At 45.4% G+C, this 17525-nt stretch overlaps 1 protein-coding gene across 1 annotated transcript in view; it reads right to left on the minus strand.

Moving 5' to 3' along the window:
- Positions 1-6970: 6970 nt before the first annotated feature.
- The window catches only part of LOC124286628 (serine/threonine-protein phosphatase 5-like), a 41219-nt gene continuing 30664 nt past the window's right edge, over positions 6971-17525 (minus strand). Inside the window, exon 14 of the mRNA XM_046723012.1 lies at positions 6971-8282. Within this exon, the coding sequence (XP_046578968.1) occupies positions 8226-8282 (57 nt within the window). The 3' untranslated portion in view covers positions 6971-8225. The remainder of the gene's footprint in view (positions 8283-17525) is intronic.

Genomic DNA, 17525 nt, shown 5'->3' on the forward strand with positions numbered 1-17525 from the left:
CTACCCCCATTAATTTTCAGCCACATACGGCTTGATGAGATATGGTCATTGGTACTGAGGGTAAAGATACCTGCAATTCCTTGTCTTTTAGAACCCCTGAGAATTTATAATATCCAATGTTTGGACCTCTAATCAAGTTGAACTTGTGAATTTCAAAATATTCACAACTGAACATTCTTTACCATGTTTACATGAATTATGTAGATATGAAATACAAACAATTTCTAATTATTCTGCACTTTTGGTAAGTGCAGTCAAGTCAATTTTACTGACATATCAGTAGATCGAAAACTGATCGGTTTGCAACATTCACATATTACTTTATGCCAGGTACCAGTGTTATGAATCATGTTTATGAATGAACTTTGTTTCAACAATGTGTTGTCATAGATGTGATGCCTGAATCACCTAATATTGGTGAGTTTGTGGCTTACAAAAGTTTTAACATTGAAAATAAATGAAAACAAGGACAAAGCCATTAATATCAACTGAAATGGTTAATAATTGTACATAAATATATGAAACTTGTTAAAAGTCAAAGTCCTTACCATAGAAACTTCTGAAGACTAATTTTTAAAATAGTCCAGAACAATCAATATGCACCAGTTTACCAATAGACCCATTTATATGCCAAGTTTGGTGAAGGAATGCATATTTCAAGATCTGCTCTTGAAAAAATGTCTTGCACGAAATGGACAAGGATGGACTTAGTGTCCCTGCAAAACGCATTGCAAGGAGTAAAAATGTCCTGAAATATAGCTGTCAAAAGCCAATTCTGTTCATTTGAACATTCTGTATTTGAAATTCCTTTGTCTCTTTAACCACGTGTATAAAGCCATCAAGCCATAACCCCCACCCACCCCACCCCCAATGATACATGTGACATATCAGTAGATGTACATACAGAAATAGAAAGCAAATTTGACTGAATTGATGTCTAGTACGTGATACACAATGAATATGATAAATGTGGATACCCTATAATATACATCATGTTTGATGGACAGTACTGAGACGTTCTTGACAATTAACCCTTCCGTGTGACAGCTTTATAATTGGACCTAGTGAGTGACCAAGAGTCCACGTGGTGTGAACAAAGCATTGTGACCAGTGTGTAGTAGGACTTCTGCAGAGATGCCAACCAATACGATTTTTTCATATTCATTACGAAAAAACAACACAAAATACGCGACTACAATAGCAGTAAAATATACAAATTTTTCTAAAAATACATTAAATTAAATTATCAAATAACATATGTACCAAACACGATAAATTTCAACCACATTTTTTATTCAGTATCAAGCTATATGTGGACACTTACTACTAAGTTAATACTAATTTTTGCATCAGTTTTTGGCCAAAGTACTAATTGGGCTAAATTAGGGTTGGCATCTCTGCTTCTGTATCTCAAGAATATCTTGTGAAGCCATTACAGAATTGAGGCATATTGTATGGTGACGTTTTATAAGTGCTGTTGTTTCTCAGCTATGTGATGTGTACAGCCAAAGGACAACAATTTTATTGATATTTTGTGTCCTGGACTGATTTTCAGTTGTTAAAAGATAACTTTCTGAATCAAAATGGTTGTGAAATGAAGCCAAATCATAGAAAGCTGATAGGGTAAATAACCCACTGGTCAAGGTTCAATGTTCACCTGACACAACCTGCTATGGAGGAGTCCCTTCTCAGAGTTTGTATTTTTGACCTTATGTACAGGCTGAGATTAATAAGAATTGCCTTCACAGCAGTTCCTATACAGAGAAGGAGTGAAGATCTAGCCCAAAACACCCAACTAATACAAAGACATATAGATCACAGAATAGGTGCACAAACTGTATGTACAAATAATACACTTTATAATCATCAAGCTACACAAATTTGTTCCAGGTTCCTGTTTGTGGACATGCCAAGGTAAAGGAAGCAAAAGGCTCCAGTTGGGATTTGAAGAAAAACCTCAGGAAAATTTAAGTCCCAATAGGAAAACACAGCACAGAAGACGGTAACTCAGCACAGATGGACACAGCTACACTGTACAGTTAACACAGGAAATCACCTTGGAATACAAGTAGTACAAGCTAATGTCACATTTACCACACATTGTCTGAGTTAACAAAACACTTTATTATTACAAAAATTACTCTCAAGCTATCCACAAAATATTTTCAAATTCATTTAATGAAGATTTCACATTTACCACACATTGTCTGAGTTAACAAAACACTTTATTATTGCAAAAATTACTCTTCAAATTCATTTATTGTAGATGTCTCTAGTGTATATGATAACCATTTAAAAAAATATCTGACATACTACAACATCTATATCATACATCCAATATTGCATATTTAGCACTCATTGATGTAACTGAATAATCATAAGTCTTGCATAATGATGTACCGTACACAGAAGGCACCCCCATGCAGATGCGTAAGTCCCACGATGTATGTACACTGAGGACCTACCATGCTGGTCTCCTGGTACACCGAAGACCCACCATGGAGGTACTCTGGTACATTGAGGACCATTATGGAGGTACCCTGGTACATTGAGGACCATCATGGAGGTACACTGAGGACCACAACGGAGGTCTCCTGGTACACTGAGGACCACAACGGAGGTCTCCTGGTACACTGAGGATCACCATGGAGGTCTCCTGGTACACTGAGGATCACCATGGAGGTCTCCTGGTACACTGAGGACCATCATGGAGGTACACTGAGGACCACAACGGAGGTCTCCTGGTACACTGAGGATCACCATGGAGGTCTCCTGGTACACTGAGGATCACCATGGAGGTCTCCTGGTACACTGAGGACCACCATGGAGGTCTCCTCACTGGTACACTGAGGATCACCATGGTACACTGAGGATCACCATGGAGGTCTCCTGGTACACTGAGGATCACCATGGAGGTCTCCTGGTACACTGAGGACCACCATGGAGGTCTCCTGGTACACTGAGGATCACCATGGAGGTCTCCTGGTACACTGAGGATCACCATGGAGGTCTCCTGGTACACTGAGGACCACAACGGAGGTCTCCTGGTACACTGAGGACCACAACGGAGGTATCCTGGTACACTGAGGACCACCATGGAGGTACCCTGGTACACTGAGGACCACCATGGAGGTCCCCTGGTACACGGAGGATCACCATGGAGGTCTCCTGGTACACTGAGGACCACAACAGAGGTCTCCTGGTACACTGAGGACCACAACAGAGGTCTCCTGGTACACTGAGGACCACCATGCACGTCTCCTGGTACTGCTTGGTCCATCATGAGGTATGTCGGTACAGTGTGTAGTGCCTAACATTCAGGTACCCTGTGAGGACCACCATGCACGTCTCCTGGTACTGCTTGGTCCACCATGAGGTATGTCGGTACAGTGTGTAGTGCATAACATACAGGTACCCTGTGAGGACCACCATGAGGTATGTCGGTACAGTGTGTAGTGCCTAACATACAGGTACCCTGTGAGGACCACCATGAGGTATGTTGGTACAGTGTGTAGTGCCTAACATACAGGTACCCTGTGAGGACCACAATGCACGTCTCTTGGTACTGCTTGGTCCATCATGAGGTATGTCGGTACAGTGTGTAGTGCCTAGACTGGAATGGCAACCAATATAGAAATGAGTCTACCACAACACAAACACCATGATTGATAACTACTGTGTTTTTAGGAAATATTTTTGTTTTCACTGTGATCCGACTAATTCTCAGCTTATATTTTCATTAATAAATAGCTTTATTATTGCTTAGATTACAATTCCACCAACCCAAATGTCACAAATCTGGAATGAAATAACAACAAAGACAGTATTTTGTAGTTTTTGCTACATCTGTTTACAATAAGTCATGAAAAACTGTTAACACTTTAGCCAAGAACAAGACTCAAAATGAGTGTGTAATACGAGAAATAAAACCTAACAAAACAAAAAGAGATGAGATTTTTCAATATATTTTGGGGTCAACCTGAAGACAATTTTTCAAAATCTTTTACATCACAGATGCATTTTCAAAGATTGTCAGCCTACCTAACTCGCACATTCCCTGGTTTTGGACTGTATGTAAACTGTATCTGGTACACAACGTAATATATGTACCCTCCTACCTACCCAACACTTCTTTATTATCTGGACATGTCATTGTCCTGGTCAATCCGAACTTGTTCGTTCACAATTGGCAGTTTCATACATGACTTGAATATTGAAAAACAATGCTGTTTCTGTTTGGCATTATTGTCAACTCTCCCTGTGGACAACAGTCATTCACTTCTATATCATCTGTCTGAGTCTGATGTTTGTCACTCAATCTACAAGATCACTAAATACGTCAAAGGTTTTCTCACAAGATTTTATTTAGGTGGATATGTATTTTTGAGGCAGCTCTCATGTCAGCAAAAGCAAAGCTGTTCACAAACAAGCTGTGCAGGAGCCCGCTGGGCATGGCACTTTGTCAACAAAAATAACTTGCTCTTAAAAACACTGGGAAGTTAAGATATTGTGTGGATGACAAATTCTTTATTCAATTTTGATGCAACATTCTGGCATAGATGCTAATCATGCTTCCTGCCCCATCAGAATAACTAAAAGAACATACTACATCTACCATCAAGTCAGACCAAACATTACACATCTTTACACCTAGCATCATCTCGTGGGAGGCAATCAACCCATATCAAACAATCTCAATATGCTCACCGAGAAAAAACTAGCATAGGCAGTTCAAATTTGCAGTCACAAGTCCAAACCTTGTCTGATCTGCCTACCATGAAACAACAGACACCTCCAGTCATCATCCCTAACTGATCCTCTCTGTATTATCTGTGCCCCTCATGTTGGCTGTGGTGTAAACAACAAACAAATCTTACAAGTACAGTATAAGGATCCAAACCAACACACATCATCATAATACAATAAACAAATCACATCCATCAAATATCTTGCCTGTACTCTTATGTGGCAACTTCTAAAATGCGAGACAAACACATTATGTATGCACATTAAATGAAACACCGAGAACAAGTAGGGTTGGTCTAAGTTAACACTCATCACTTACCACAGATGCATTTGTTTCACTGTTCCAACTACTGCGCTTATCCCTTGTAATACAAACCAATAATAGCGATTTCAATCTATGATCGTTTGTTAAACAACTTTTATCCTAAGTTGAATAAAATTCTGAGATTTCAAATGTTCAATTGGCAAGGTAAAATTATTATGATTCGCAATCTTATTTTCACTTTATTTGATTTACTTTTTTGTTTAAAGTGAAATTCATCGGTACGTTTTCACTGCAAAAAGACTATAGGCTTCCATCAGAAGTCGTGTAGTATTCCATGAAGGTCTGCAGCAGAATGTTGGCATCACATACCAAGTGACCTGTACCAGTTAGGAATGGCAGGACTCGCCTACTACATACTATGGTTCATACTGTCACCTGTCTAGCCAGATTCTGGACTTGCCACACTTGCAAACACTATCAACTGATGACTTGAAACAAAGCAAACAAAACACAGTCGAGTGATATCTCTATCGACAAAGCTTTCACCAAGTTTCACAGGATCTTATTACTGTTTAAACAATTTGTAGAAGATTTCATGATTCATGGCTTGACAAAAATAATTCATCTGAACAGCTGCTTTAGATTCCATTAGTTGTGATGTGCTGAAGCCTCATTCTTGGTCATCCTAGCATATCTCCGGTCTGTAGTCATGAGTACGATTCATACCCTAAACCCATACATAACAATAGCTTTGTTTGGTTAGAATAAGACACATAAAATAGGCATCTAATCACATTAAACTTTTCTTACATCATTAGGATATATCACCAGGTCTAAAATACAACTGCTGCTAACATCGGATTACATTTTCTCTGTCTTTAAAAGATCATTCATGCTAACTTGTTGACCACTCATTTACTCTTAACAATATTTAGTGTTTGGTGAGGCTGCCATTTTTGAATATGCATGATAATATTAGTCAGCCAAGAGAAAGTGATGGAGGATATGATGTCACTTCACAATGACGCTACAGTGGTGAACAGGTCATAAGACGGAGGATGTGATGTCACTTCACAATGACACTACAGTGGTGAACAGGTCATAAGACGGAGGATGTGATGTCACTTCACAATGACACTACAGTGGTGAACAGGTCATAACAGGGCGGAGGATGTGATGTCACTTCACAATGACACTACAGTGGTGAACAGGTCATAACAGGGCGGAGGATGTGATGTCACTTCACAATGACACTACAGTGGTGAACAGGTCATAAGACGAGGATGTGATGTCACTTCACAATGACACTACAGTGGTGAACAGGTCATAACAGGGTGGAGGATGTGATGTCACTTCACAATGACACTACAGTGGTGAACAGGTCATAACAGTGGTGAACAGGTCATAAGAGGATGTGATGTCACTTCACAATGACACTACAGTGGTGAACAGGTCATAAGAGAGCGGAGGATGTGATGTCACTTCACAATGACACTACAGTGGTGAACAGGTCATAAGACGGGATGTGATGTCACTTCACAATGACACTACAGTGGTGAACAGGTCATAAGACGGAGGATGTGATGTCACTTCACAATGACACTACAGTGGTGAACGGGTCATAACAGCGGAGGATGTGATGTCACTTCACAATGACGCTACAGTGGTGAATAGGTAATAACAGGTGAGGTGAGGTGAAGTGAAATTGGGTTTTACGTCGTGCTTGAGAATATTTCGCTCATATGACGACATGCATGCGTGTATGTGTATGTGTGGCTGCTTGTACTAGCCCATACTTAGCTGGTTTTATAGTGCTAGCCCACTGAGATACCATACCGCAGTGAAGCATGAATACCTCACTCAGACACATTATACTGACTCCGAGCTGACCAGTCCTTGTTGTACCCATTAATGCCGAGCGCCAGGCAGGGACCAACAAGTACCATATTTTAACGTCTTTTAGTATGACACGGTCGGGGATCGAACCCACGATCTTCCGCTCTCCGGGCGGACGCTCTAACCACTACACCACGGAGGCGGTCAGGTAATAACAGAGCGGAGGATATAATGTCACTTCACAATGACGCTACAGTGGTGAACAGGTCATGGCACGGTGGAGATATGGAACACAGGATACTGCTGGACACGTGACTCATCATCTCCTCCCTACATTAAGGATTACTGATGAGTCTCACGCTGTTGTGACATTGAACTGATCAGACACTGGCTACAAGCATTCAGTCCATTTCAACACAATTTTCTGCTAGAAACTTCACAGACTGCATGTGAAAGCAGCATATTTAGAATATGAATTCATGGTGTGTGTAGTGTAGAACACAGGCTGAACATCTATCTATTCCCCACTGAAGAGAGAAGACTGATTTACATCCCCTCGCTATCAAATAACACTGCTTCATAACTAACTGTATTGCTACAAGTTCCTTATAGTTTTACATCCATTGTACAAGATCTCATTGTCCTCAACATTCTCAGAACATTATGTGGTCCCTTTAAAAAGATGTATTTATCTGAACAGCAAGTTATGACAGGAGTATAGACATTTGTGCCAGGAGCATTGAAATACCCTGCAAGACCTGCAGACTCCTGCAATCTGCCGAAGTCACATCACCTGCCTGGCATTGTCGGACAAGTGAGCTTTCATATTTTCAACTGTCCATTTCCATGAAATATCTACACTCTGCCTTTTAGACAGAATACACTGTGATTATCCTTTTAAAGTTTACGAAAAGTCAATCCTTTTTAAAGTATTACAGTTTTTATCAAAGATATCCAAGGTGCATATTTTGTTAGAAACTGAAACAGATTTCACCAAACTTGCCACAATAAACAAGACAAGCTGCCTTTGGAACTTAAGTTGCCAGTGCAGAGTAAATGATTTTCCACGTTCCACATACCTGGATCACTTGAGACAAAATATGAGCAATGTAACCAAGGTCACATTCAATTGGCACATTAAAAAGTTGTCCTCTGTTTTCAAAATTAGAATTCATTGCCTTCATTTTTCGCCACATCTTTTACACCAGCATGTTCACGTTCACATGGCAGGAAACATGTCAAATAAACATTCTGACCAAAGTGTTTACAATGCTTGGCATGTTATAATCAGGTTCTATCATACACAATCTCATGGTTCATAATTTACATCCTATTCACAGATGTTCAAACATACCATTTACATATTTACATTTTGTTCCTAAAACAAATTAAATAGTGGACTTGCATAGGCCATAGGTTTCACATTCGGATGTGGCTGCAAAGAAAAGAGGAGACAAATGACTAAACAATAAACAAAAGTTGAAGAGTTGAAATCTCTTGAAAACTCGAACTAACCTGTAGAGGTTTCAGATTCTTTGAATATATTCCTCCTTGGGGTACTTATAAGCATTTAAATGTCCATTTAAATTCCCTACGACAGTTGTAACAATATTTGAATAAAATATTTACAAAACAAAAACTACGTTTTGTCTTGTGAGACCACCCTTACAGGGCCTTCCGGCCCCCTACAGCCAAGAGCAGGTAACTCTAGACCGTAACCTCGTACCTCACTTTCCATGCTGAACGAAGTCAGACAGAATGCGGGGAGGTGGGCGGGCGTACCCCAAGGAGGAATATATTCAAAGAATCTGAAACCTCTACAGGTTAGTTCGATTCTTTTTTATATATTCCTCCTTGGGGTACTTATAAGCATAAGACAGACTCCTAAAGACGGATCTCAGGAGCGGTATTCTGTCTGCTTAAACACCCCCGACAAGAAGTGGAATTTCCCAAGCTAATTATAGCAGAAAAGGCACACTTACCCGGTCACGTGTCCACCAAAGCCAATCAGGCGGGGCATGAGCCAGGGTCAGGGTTAAACGATATGCAAATTTGTCCAGCGAAACCTAAGCTAATGCAACGAACGAGACACACCCTCCCTCCTTCCCGTAATCTACTCGGAAGTGAAGATAAGGGTCCCGCAATAAACCCAGAAACGAAATGCCGGAATATGAACAGCAAAGTTTCCAAGGGCAGTTTAGTCTAGAGCTTCTCGGTTAGAAAGCAAGAGACATGGGAATAAAAAACCAGCACCACATAAAACCCATCACCAAGGGAAAATGTAACAAGATTTGTAAAACCCAACACCAGTGTTAAAAATTGGCAGATAATGGTTCACACAATAAAAAACCTCGAAAGCTCAATCGGCTAGAGAGGTGGAACCATGCCCACTGGAGAGAACTGACTGACCGAACCGAGCACGCTCACTGGAGAGTCTGTCAAGTTGGTAATGACAGATGAACGTACTCGGACGGCTCCAAATAGCCGCGGAGCAGATCTCCTCAATGGGCAGGGCTGCAGCGTAAGCTGTCGATGTAGCTACTGCCCTAACCGAATGAGCTTTCAACCCAACAGGCGGGATCGCCCTGTTTGAGTATAACTCATATGTATGGCAGAGACAAGCCACCGAGAAATGGTCTGCTTGGTGGCGGAAGACCAGCCTGAACCCGCTATAACAACAAAACAATTGGTTACCCTTACGGGTACCCTTGTTCGCTTGATATAAGCCTGAAGTGTCTTACGGACATCTAAGGCGGAGCACGTCGAGAGAGGTACCGGACAGGGAAGGCTGAGTGAAAGCTGGGAGCTCAATAGGCTTCGTCACATGGAAGGGACTATCCTTCTTAGGGACGGTAAGTCTCAGGCAGCCAATGCTAACTCTGTCTTTGTGAAAAACAGTAGTAGCTGGATCGGCCCGACATTGCGTGAATATCGCCAACCCGCCTGCCAGAAGTCACCGCCACAAGAAACGCCGTCTTCCACGTCCAACAGCTGGAGGAAAGAGCCGACAGATTGTGAAACAGTGGACGGACAGCCAATCAAGAACGATTGACAAGTCCCATCGGGACTAATCCGTCCGGACAACCGGACGGATTCTGTCCACACTGCTAAAAGCTGTACAAGAGGGTGCTGCCCCAAGAGAGCACCGTCAACAGGAATATGAAACAGAAATAGCCGTAGAATATCCCGAACAGTGGAAGCCGCTAGGCCGGCTTCCAACCGAGACTGGAGGAATTCTAACACACAGACTAAATCTGTAGAAAGGGATCAAGAATCCCCTGTTGACACACCAGCTATCATAATAACAGGCCCATCTATCCTCATATTGAGCGTTTGTCCGAATCCCTCCGCTGAAGCCAGAATTGTGTCTGCAACTGGTGCAGGAATTCGCTCGCATGGAGGCGATCCCAGATAGCGGCCAAGCCACCCACTGAATCCTGGGATTCGGTGGGCGCCCGTTCTGGGATAGGAGGTCCGGTCGAAAAGGTAATAGAACAGGAGGCTGAGCCAGAAACCTGAGAATTACCGGAAACCAGCTTTGTGCCGACCAAAGGGTGCCAGAAGCACAAGTAGCGAGCTGGTTGTGCTGTCAGCTATGACAGGACCCTGGAAATCAGTGGTATCGGGGAACGCCCCCAGTACCCTGTCCGTCTAATCTAGCTGAAAGGCGTCGTTGGCTAATCCGAATCGGGGAGCAAAACACAGGAATCTGGTTCGTCACCCCAGACGCAAACAGATCCAACTGGAAACGACCGAACAACTGGGAGATAATCCACCGAATATCTCCGGTCGAAAGCATCCACTTCGTGTGGGGCTAGTATACGCCGTGAGAGAGCATCTGCACGGACGTTGTCTACCCGGAGAGATAAACAGGCAAAACCGAATGTTGAACTGATCGCACCACAGTAGAAACTGCCACGCCTCCTGAAGGAGCGGCGGAGACACTGTGCCGCCTTGCTTGAGAATGTAAGACATGGCCGTTTGATTGTCCATTTCTAGACGAACCACACGGCCCTGCACCAACACCGGAAGCACTCGAACACCTTGCGGACTGCTCTCAGTTCTAACACATTGATGTGTAGGCTGACCTCCCGCTCCACCAGAGGCGGAGGCTGAGTGCTCGCCCAGAACCCCCAACCTGTGAGGGAGGCGTCCGTCTGAACTGAGAGGGAAGGTGTCGGGTGTCGAGGGGATCCCCTGGACAAATTCCGGCGTCCGTCCCCGCCATCGCAAGTGAGGGATTAACCACTCTGGCGTTATGAGCATAATCTCGTAGCCCTGCGAAAGTGGGACCACAGCTGAGCTAATGCTTGCTGAATTGGTCGCATCCTCAAACGCCAAGACGCCAAACCACGCCCACTGTCGCCGCCATGTTGCCGAGCAACCGAAGCCATGTTCGGGCCGACGCAACGGGGGACTGGAGGAACTGTAACACAGTCCTTCGGACTTTGACGATGCGGTCCGGAGCAAGGGAAACAATCCCTAGCGCCGTGTTGAATCTGGCTCCCAAGAATATCAGATCCTGCGTCGGAACGAGGTCTGATTTCTTGAGATTGATAATCCAGCCCAGTGACACCAGAGTATCCAGCACGCACAGTGTGGAGGCTCTGCTTAACTGAGGCCCTAAGGCCCGTAGAAGCCAATCGTCCAGGTACGGGTGACAACACCTGCCCTGAGACCTGGCTAACTGAGCTGGGATTAGCATAAGTTTGGTGAACACCCTTGGCCGTGGAGATGCCGAAGGGGAGCACGCAACGTAGCACTGGTATGCGTCCGTCGAAGGAGAACCGGAGGTACTTCTTGAATTCGAGGTGCATTGGAACATCGGTATGCTTCTTTGAGATCGATTGGCGTAAGCCAATCCCCTGTCTCGACGGAGGAGATCACTGACCTGAGTGTCTCCATCCTGAAAGACGGCACCTCCAGTAATTTGTTCAGCCCTCTGAGATTCAGAATGGGTCTGAACCCTCCGTCCTTTTGGTCACGAGGAAGTAGGTGGAATAAAACCCCTCTCGCTGACTCACAGGAACCACCTCGATGGCCGCCTTGGTCAGTAAAGACTGAACCTCGCACGGAGGACTTCCGCCTTGTCGCTGGGGGTCAGCACAGGCGTGTCGAACCCCGGAGAAGGAAGGAGGATCGCGCCCCACTGTGGCAAATGGCCATCCCTGGCGTGGACAGGACCCAGGGATTTGAGGTGGCTGCCTCCCACTCCCGGAGGAATAGGGACAGCCGGCCGCCGACAGGGACGTGTGGCAAGAGGCAGTGCACCCCCACCGTCGGCAAGTCTCCGCTTGCGTGAGTGGGGGGCAACAAGGGCTCTGGGGAATGAATCAGTGGGAAGCCGGGGCTGGCTTCCCTTGCCCCGAAAAAGAATGCTGCGCTGGAGCAGGCTTGCCCTTGCCTCTCGTCGCCTGCTCGCTTGGACTGCAAAGGGGCAGCCCACTTAACAACATCCTTCTCGCCGAGGCAGAAGGGTAAGCGGACGCATAGCGGGGAGGGCCGATGGCGAGGGCGGCGGAGGGCTGCTCCAACAAAGGCTTTGAGTCCTTAAAGGTAGAGACAGCCTCCGCGGCCTCCCTTACCACCTGCAAGGCCCCAGGGAACAGGGAAGATCCCATGGTATAGGGCAATGACAGTAGAGCTTGCTGTGTGGCCGGCGAATACCGTGCCACAGACAGCCACAGGCGGCGCAAGCCCATGACGGCACCCATCATCTGGCTGGCACAGCACCGAATGCTGTCCCGAGCCAGATGCGAGTGTACGTCCGTTAGCTGCCGCGCGAGCACCGACTCCGATGAATCGGCACCGCAAGCGCTGTGGGCCACCAGCTGTCCCTGCAATGCAGACAGGTAGGCTGAATGGACGGCTACTTTAAGTTGCTGGGCCGCGCACCGGTAACATTCTTCGAATGACCGGTAGGCAGACTTCAGCGGCAGTGAAGTACTAGCCGGAAAAGGGGGGAGGCGCCTGCCCTGCCCTGCCTGCGACCCGGTAAGGTGCGAACGCCTCCCCCGGGAGCCGAAACTCCGCGGGGTCGGGTGCCGGGACGGGAACAGCCACCTGCGGCAGGACTTCGGCGATCTTATCCCAAACCTGCCGCAGGGACGAGGCAAAGGAGTACGGCACTCCCGCCTCCGATTCCTCCGTCCCTTCCTCCTCCTCCATATCAACCTTGGCAGAATCCTCGGCTGCCATAATCTCAGACTCCTGAGAGAACGCCGAGGAGACGCCAGAGGCAGGACCAGAAAAACTCATAAGGTCAAGAGGAGCCAGGGGAAAAGCATCGCCCTGCCGGGAGGAACCCGCGCCAGGTCGCCGAGTCGCCGAGAGGAACCTGCCGCAACAGGCTTCCCGGCAACCCCAGACTGGCTGCCAGGCGCCGAGGTATCCCGAACTGGTCGGCTTAGGCGACCGCCAGTCGGGACACCAGGCAATGACAGGGGCAAACCTGTATCGCCCGGCACCAGGCACCTGTGACAGACCAGCGCATAAAGCCAGGTCGCCACCAGACGCCGAGGGCATGCTATCACCACGGCCGAAGCCAGGATCAAGCCGCCGGGGAGGCGCTGCTCTCGAGCCGGCTCGGGCGCAGCCAACCCCCCCAGATGTGTCAGCTCCGCCCGACGACCGGCGCGCTGAGCTCCTTACGGAACCCCGCTAACGCCGTATCAATCAGGGACTTGACTGACGACATCTGCTCCTGGAAAAAAACGGTTAACGAATCAACAGGAACGCTTTTTACAGGTGCTGAATCAAGAGGGGGGGTGGCGGGTACAGAGACGGAAGCAGTTGGAGATGCAGAAGGGGCATGAGTGCGTGAAGACGAAGCCGCCTTAGCTTTTTTGGGAGCCGGCTCCGTGTGGGAAGCGGCTCCCGTGGACCCCTTTTTTTTACTATGGGAGCGCTTGGACGGGGGATCCTGTGCCCAGAGATCACCCCCGGCCCGAAGCAGGTTGCTGTAGAACAGCGTGTCTATCCGCCTTGCCCGAATGGTTTGGGGCGAGAACATGGCACATGCCGCACACCCCTCTTCCTCATGTTCCTTCTGCACTAAACAGCGTAAGCAGACCTCGTGGGAATCCCGTACGGGAATTGCAGCAAGGCACGGAGTACAGGGTTTAAACTGCAACAAGTAAAAAACCTGTGCAGCAATCTACCCTATACCCACATACAAATACATGTAAAAAGACGCATGGGCGACAGCATGCAGTTGACAACCTAGTACACACTGCAGCATAACTAACAATTACGGGTTTTTTAGCGTAATATAGAAAATGCGAGCAGTAGACATACGCCCTACACGTACAAAGATACAAATAAAAAACCACTAAAACCACCTGTAACATTGAAAAACCACATGGGAAACCAATGAACAGGAAGGCTAGCGAAGGGACCTGTCCGCCATCTTGACACGCACTAGCGAGCCGACCGCGACAGGTACCAAGTTACAACGAGAAATTATGAATGAAAAAATTCAGAAAAAACTCCAATTCACCCATGCAGGGAAAAAAGAGAACCATACATACAGTTGCAGTTTCTGAAACACTCATAACTCTCTTAGTCGCAAGGAAAAACCTTCTGGTATGGACCCACGTCTTGTCGGTACAACGACAGCATGGAAAGTGAGGTACGAGGTTACGGTCTAGAGTTACCTGCTCTTGGCTGTAGGGGGCCGGAAGGCCCTGTAAGGGTGGTCTCACAAGACAAAACGTAGTTTTTGTTTTGTAAATATTTTATTCAAATATTGTTACAACTGTCGTAGGGAATTTAAATGGACATTTAAATGCTTATAAGTACCCCAAGGAGGAATATATAAAAAAGAATCAGGGCTTGGTGTTGTTTTTTGTGTGTCTATCTGTTAATATGGTGATATACACCACAAGTGGGTATACTCCAACAACATGATGCCACTCTAGAGATAACCAGGTCCACTACAGTGATAAACACCACAAGTGGGTATACTCCAACAACATGATGCCACTCTAGAGATAACCAGGTCCACTACAGTGATAAACACCACAAGTGGGTATACTCCAACAACATGATGCCACTCTAGAGATAACCATGTCACTACTACAGTGATAAACACCACAAGTGGGTATACTCCAACAACATGATGCCACTCTAGAGATAACCATGTCCACTACAGTGATAAACACCACAAGTGGGTATACTCCAACAACATGATGCCACTCTAGAGATAACCATGTCCACTACAGTGATAAACACCACAAGTGGGTATACTCCAACAACATGATGCCACTCTAGAGATAACCATGATAAACACCACAAGTCCACTACAGTGATAAACACCACAAGTGGGTATACTCCAACAACATGATGCCACTCTAGAGATAACCATGTCCACTACAGTGATATACACCACAAGTGGGTATACTCCAACAACATGATGCCACTCTAGAGATAACCATGTCCACTACAGTGATAAACACTACAAGTGGGTATACTCCAACAACATGATGCCACTCTAGAGATAACCATGTCCACTACAGTGATAAACACTACAAGTGGGTATACTCCAACAACATGATGCCACAAGATAACCATGTCCATACCACTCTCCAACAACATGATAAGAGATAACCATGTCCACTACAGTGATAAACACCACAAGTGGGTATACACCACTCCAACATGATGCCACTCTAGAGATAACCATGTCACTACATGATAAACCACAAGTGGGTATACTCTGATGCCAGATAACCATGTCCACTACAGTGATAAACACTACAAGTGGGTATACTCCAACAACATGATGCCACTCTAGAGATAACCATGTCCACTACAGTGATAAACACCACAAGTGGGTATACTCCAACAACATGATGCCACTCTAGAGATAACCATGTCCACTACAGTGATATACACCACAAGTGGGTATACTCCAACAACATGATGCCACTCTAGAGATAACCATGTCCACTACAGTCCACTACAGTGATATAACACCACAAGTGGGTATAACATGATGCCACGCTAGAGATAACCATGTCCACTACAGTGATATACACCAGAAGTGGGTATACTCCAACAACATGATGCCACTCTAGAGATAACCAGGTCCACTACAGTGATAAACACCACAAGTGGGTGTACTCCAACAACATGATGCCACTCCACAGTCCGTTTGAGTCAGAAACGGACCGATGAATTGCAATTTTTATCATTGTACAAAATTGCCACATAAATATAAATAGTACACATGTTTATCATTTACTAATACCCAACAGCTATCTCATATTTGAAAATTTTCCGGACCCCACCAAAAAAGTTGTTTAAGAAACTATCATCATTGAAAACGCAAAAGTTGTTATCTGTCGCGACGGGGTGAAACCGCAGAAACGGAACAGCCAGTCATGGCGGGGGACATCTCAAAATCTATTCCGGGAGACCTGTCGGTTCCTCGTCTGTCGTAGTGTCATAGTCACGACTTAAAGGGATGACAAGTGGTGTCACAGTTGCCTGTTGTAAGCCATCCCGAGACCAGTAACCTTGTTCAATGACGTTAGCTACCTTGTTGACACAGTTATGACAAGTTTCAGTCGTGATTTTGTTAAGGGATTCCTTAACCAAAACCTCTACGTCACGTAATCTAAAAGTTGTGTTTGATCTGGCAACATCTCCTCTGACAATACCCCATATCATTTCAATGGGGTTAAGGTCACAGTGATAGGGTGGAAGTCACAGAATATCGTGACCCTTACTTTTTATGTAACTGTCAACTTTGTAGAAAGGTTCACCTTTGTGGGGTTTTATGATCTCATATAGCTGAGGCTTCGTTGCCTTTGAAGGCCGTGCGATCTAAAATTTGTCGAGCCATGATATCATATCACCTTTTCGACTGTTCGATGTCGGGGCTTTACTGTCGGGGTCCTGCACGCTGTGGTATGGGGCATTATCCATTACGATAAAATACTTCTCTGGTAGAGCTGGTACCAACTTGTTTTTAACCCAATCAAGGAAAACCGCACCATTCATCTCGGAATGGTAGTCTCTGTTATCTGTGGACTTAGCCCAGAATACCAAGTCGCAGCCTGGGAGAAAGTCTTTGCTGGAGCAACCAGCATGGAGAATGATTAGTCTCTCTCCATTCCCTAGAGGCCATCGGGTACCCACTGACTGCTGGCAGTGTGCGAGGCATTGACCCAGGTCTCGTCCAAGTACATTGGCTTGAACCCTTCCTCGCGCTTCTTCTTTATAACCCTGAGAAAATTATTTCTCAAGCTAACGATATCAGGGCGTTCACAGAGTACTGACCTATTCTCCCCCGAAATTTTCTTATAACGATACCCGAAAGAGTGTAAGAGTGGCCAGAGAGTGTACTTTGATACTCTGAGGTTGTGTTCTTGCTTCAAATGCTTTTTAAAAATTTTCAGCGACATGTATTTGTTTTCAGAATAGAGCTTGTTGATAGACTGCCTTACAAGGTTCTTTTGAAAGTTGTCCAAATGTTTTAATTTGTGTGATTTTGACACGACCCCCTACCTGCTTCAAGCATCACCCTCACAATGTTTGTGTTCCAGAACATTTGTCAGTACCCTTGCTGATACTCCTAAAGCTTTTGCTGCCCGCTTCACGGAATTTATTAATGGCATAAAATGGTTTGCCCCTTTCGGCTTCAGCACGGAAAAAAGCGTACACTTTAATCATC

Source organism: Haliotis rubra, unplaced genomic scaffold, assembly GCF_003918875.1.
Source record: "Haliotis rubra isolate DU_JTF1 unplaced genomic scaffold, ASM391887v1 Scf388, whole genome shotgun sequence".
In the NCBI taxonomy this organism is placed as follows: domain Eukaryota; kingdom Metazoa; phylum Mollusca; class Gastropoda; order Lepetellida; family Haliotidae; genus Haliotis; species Haliotis rubra.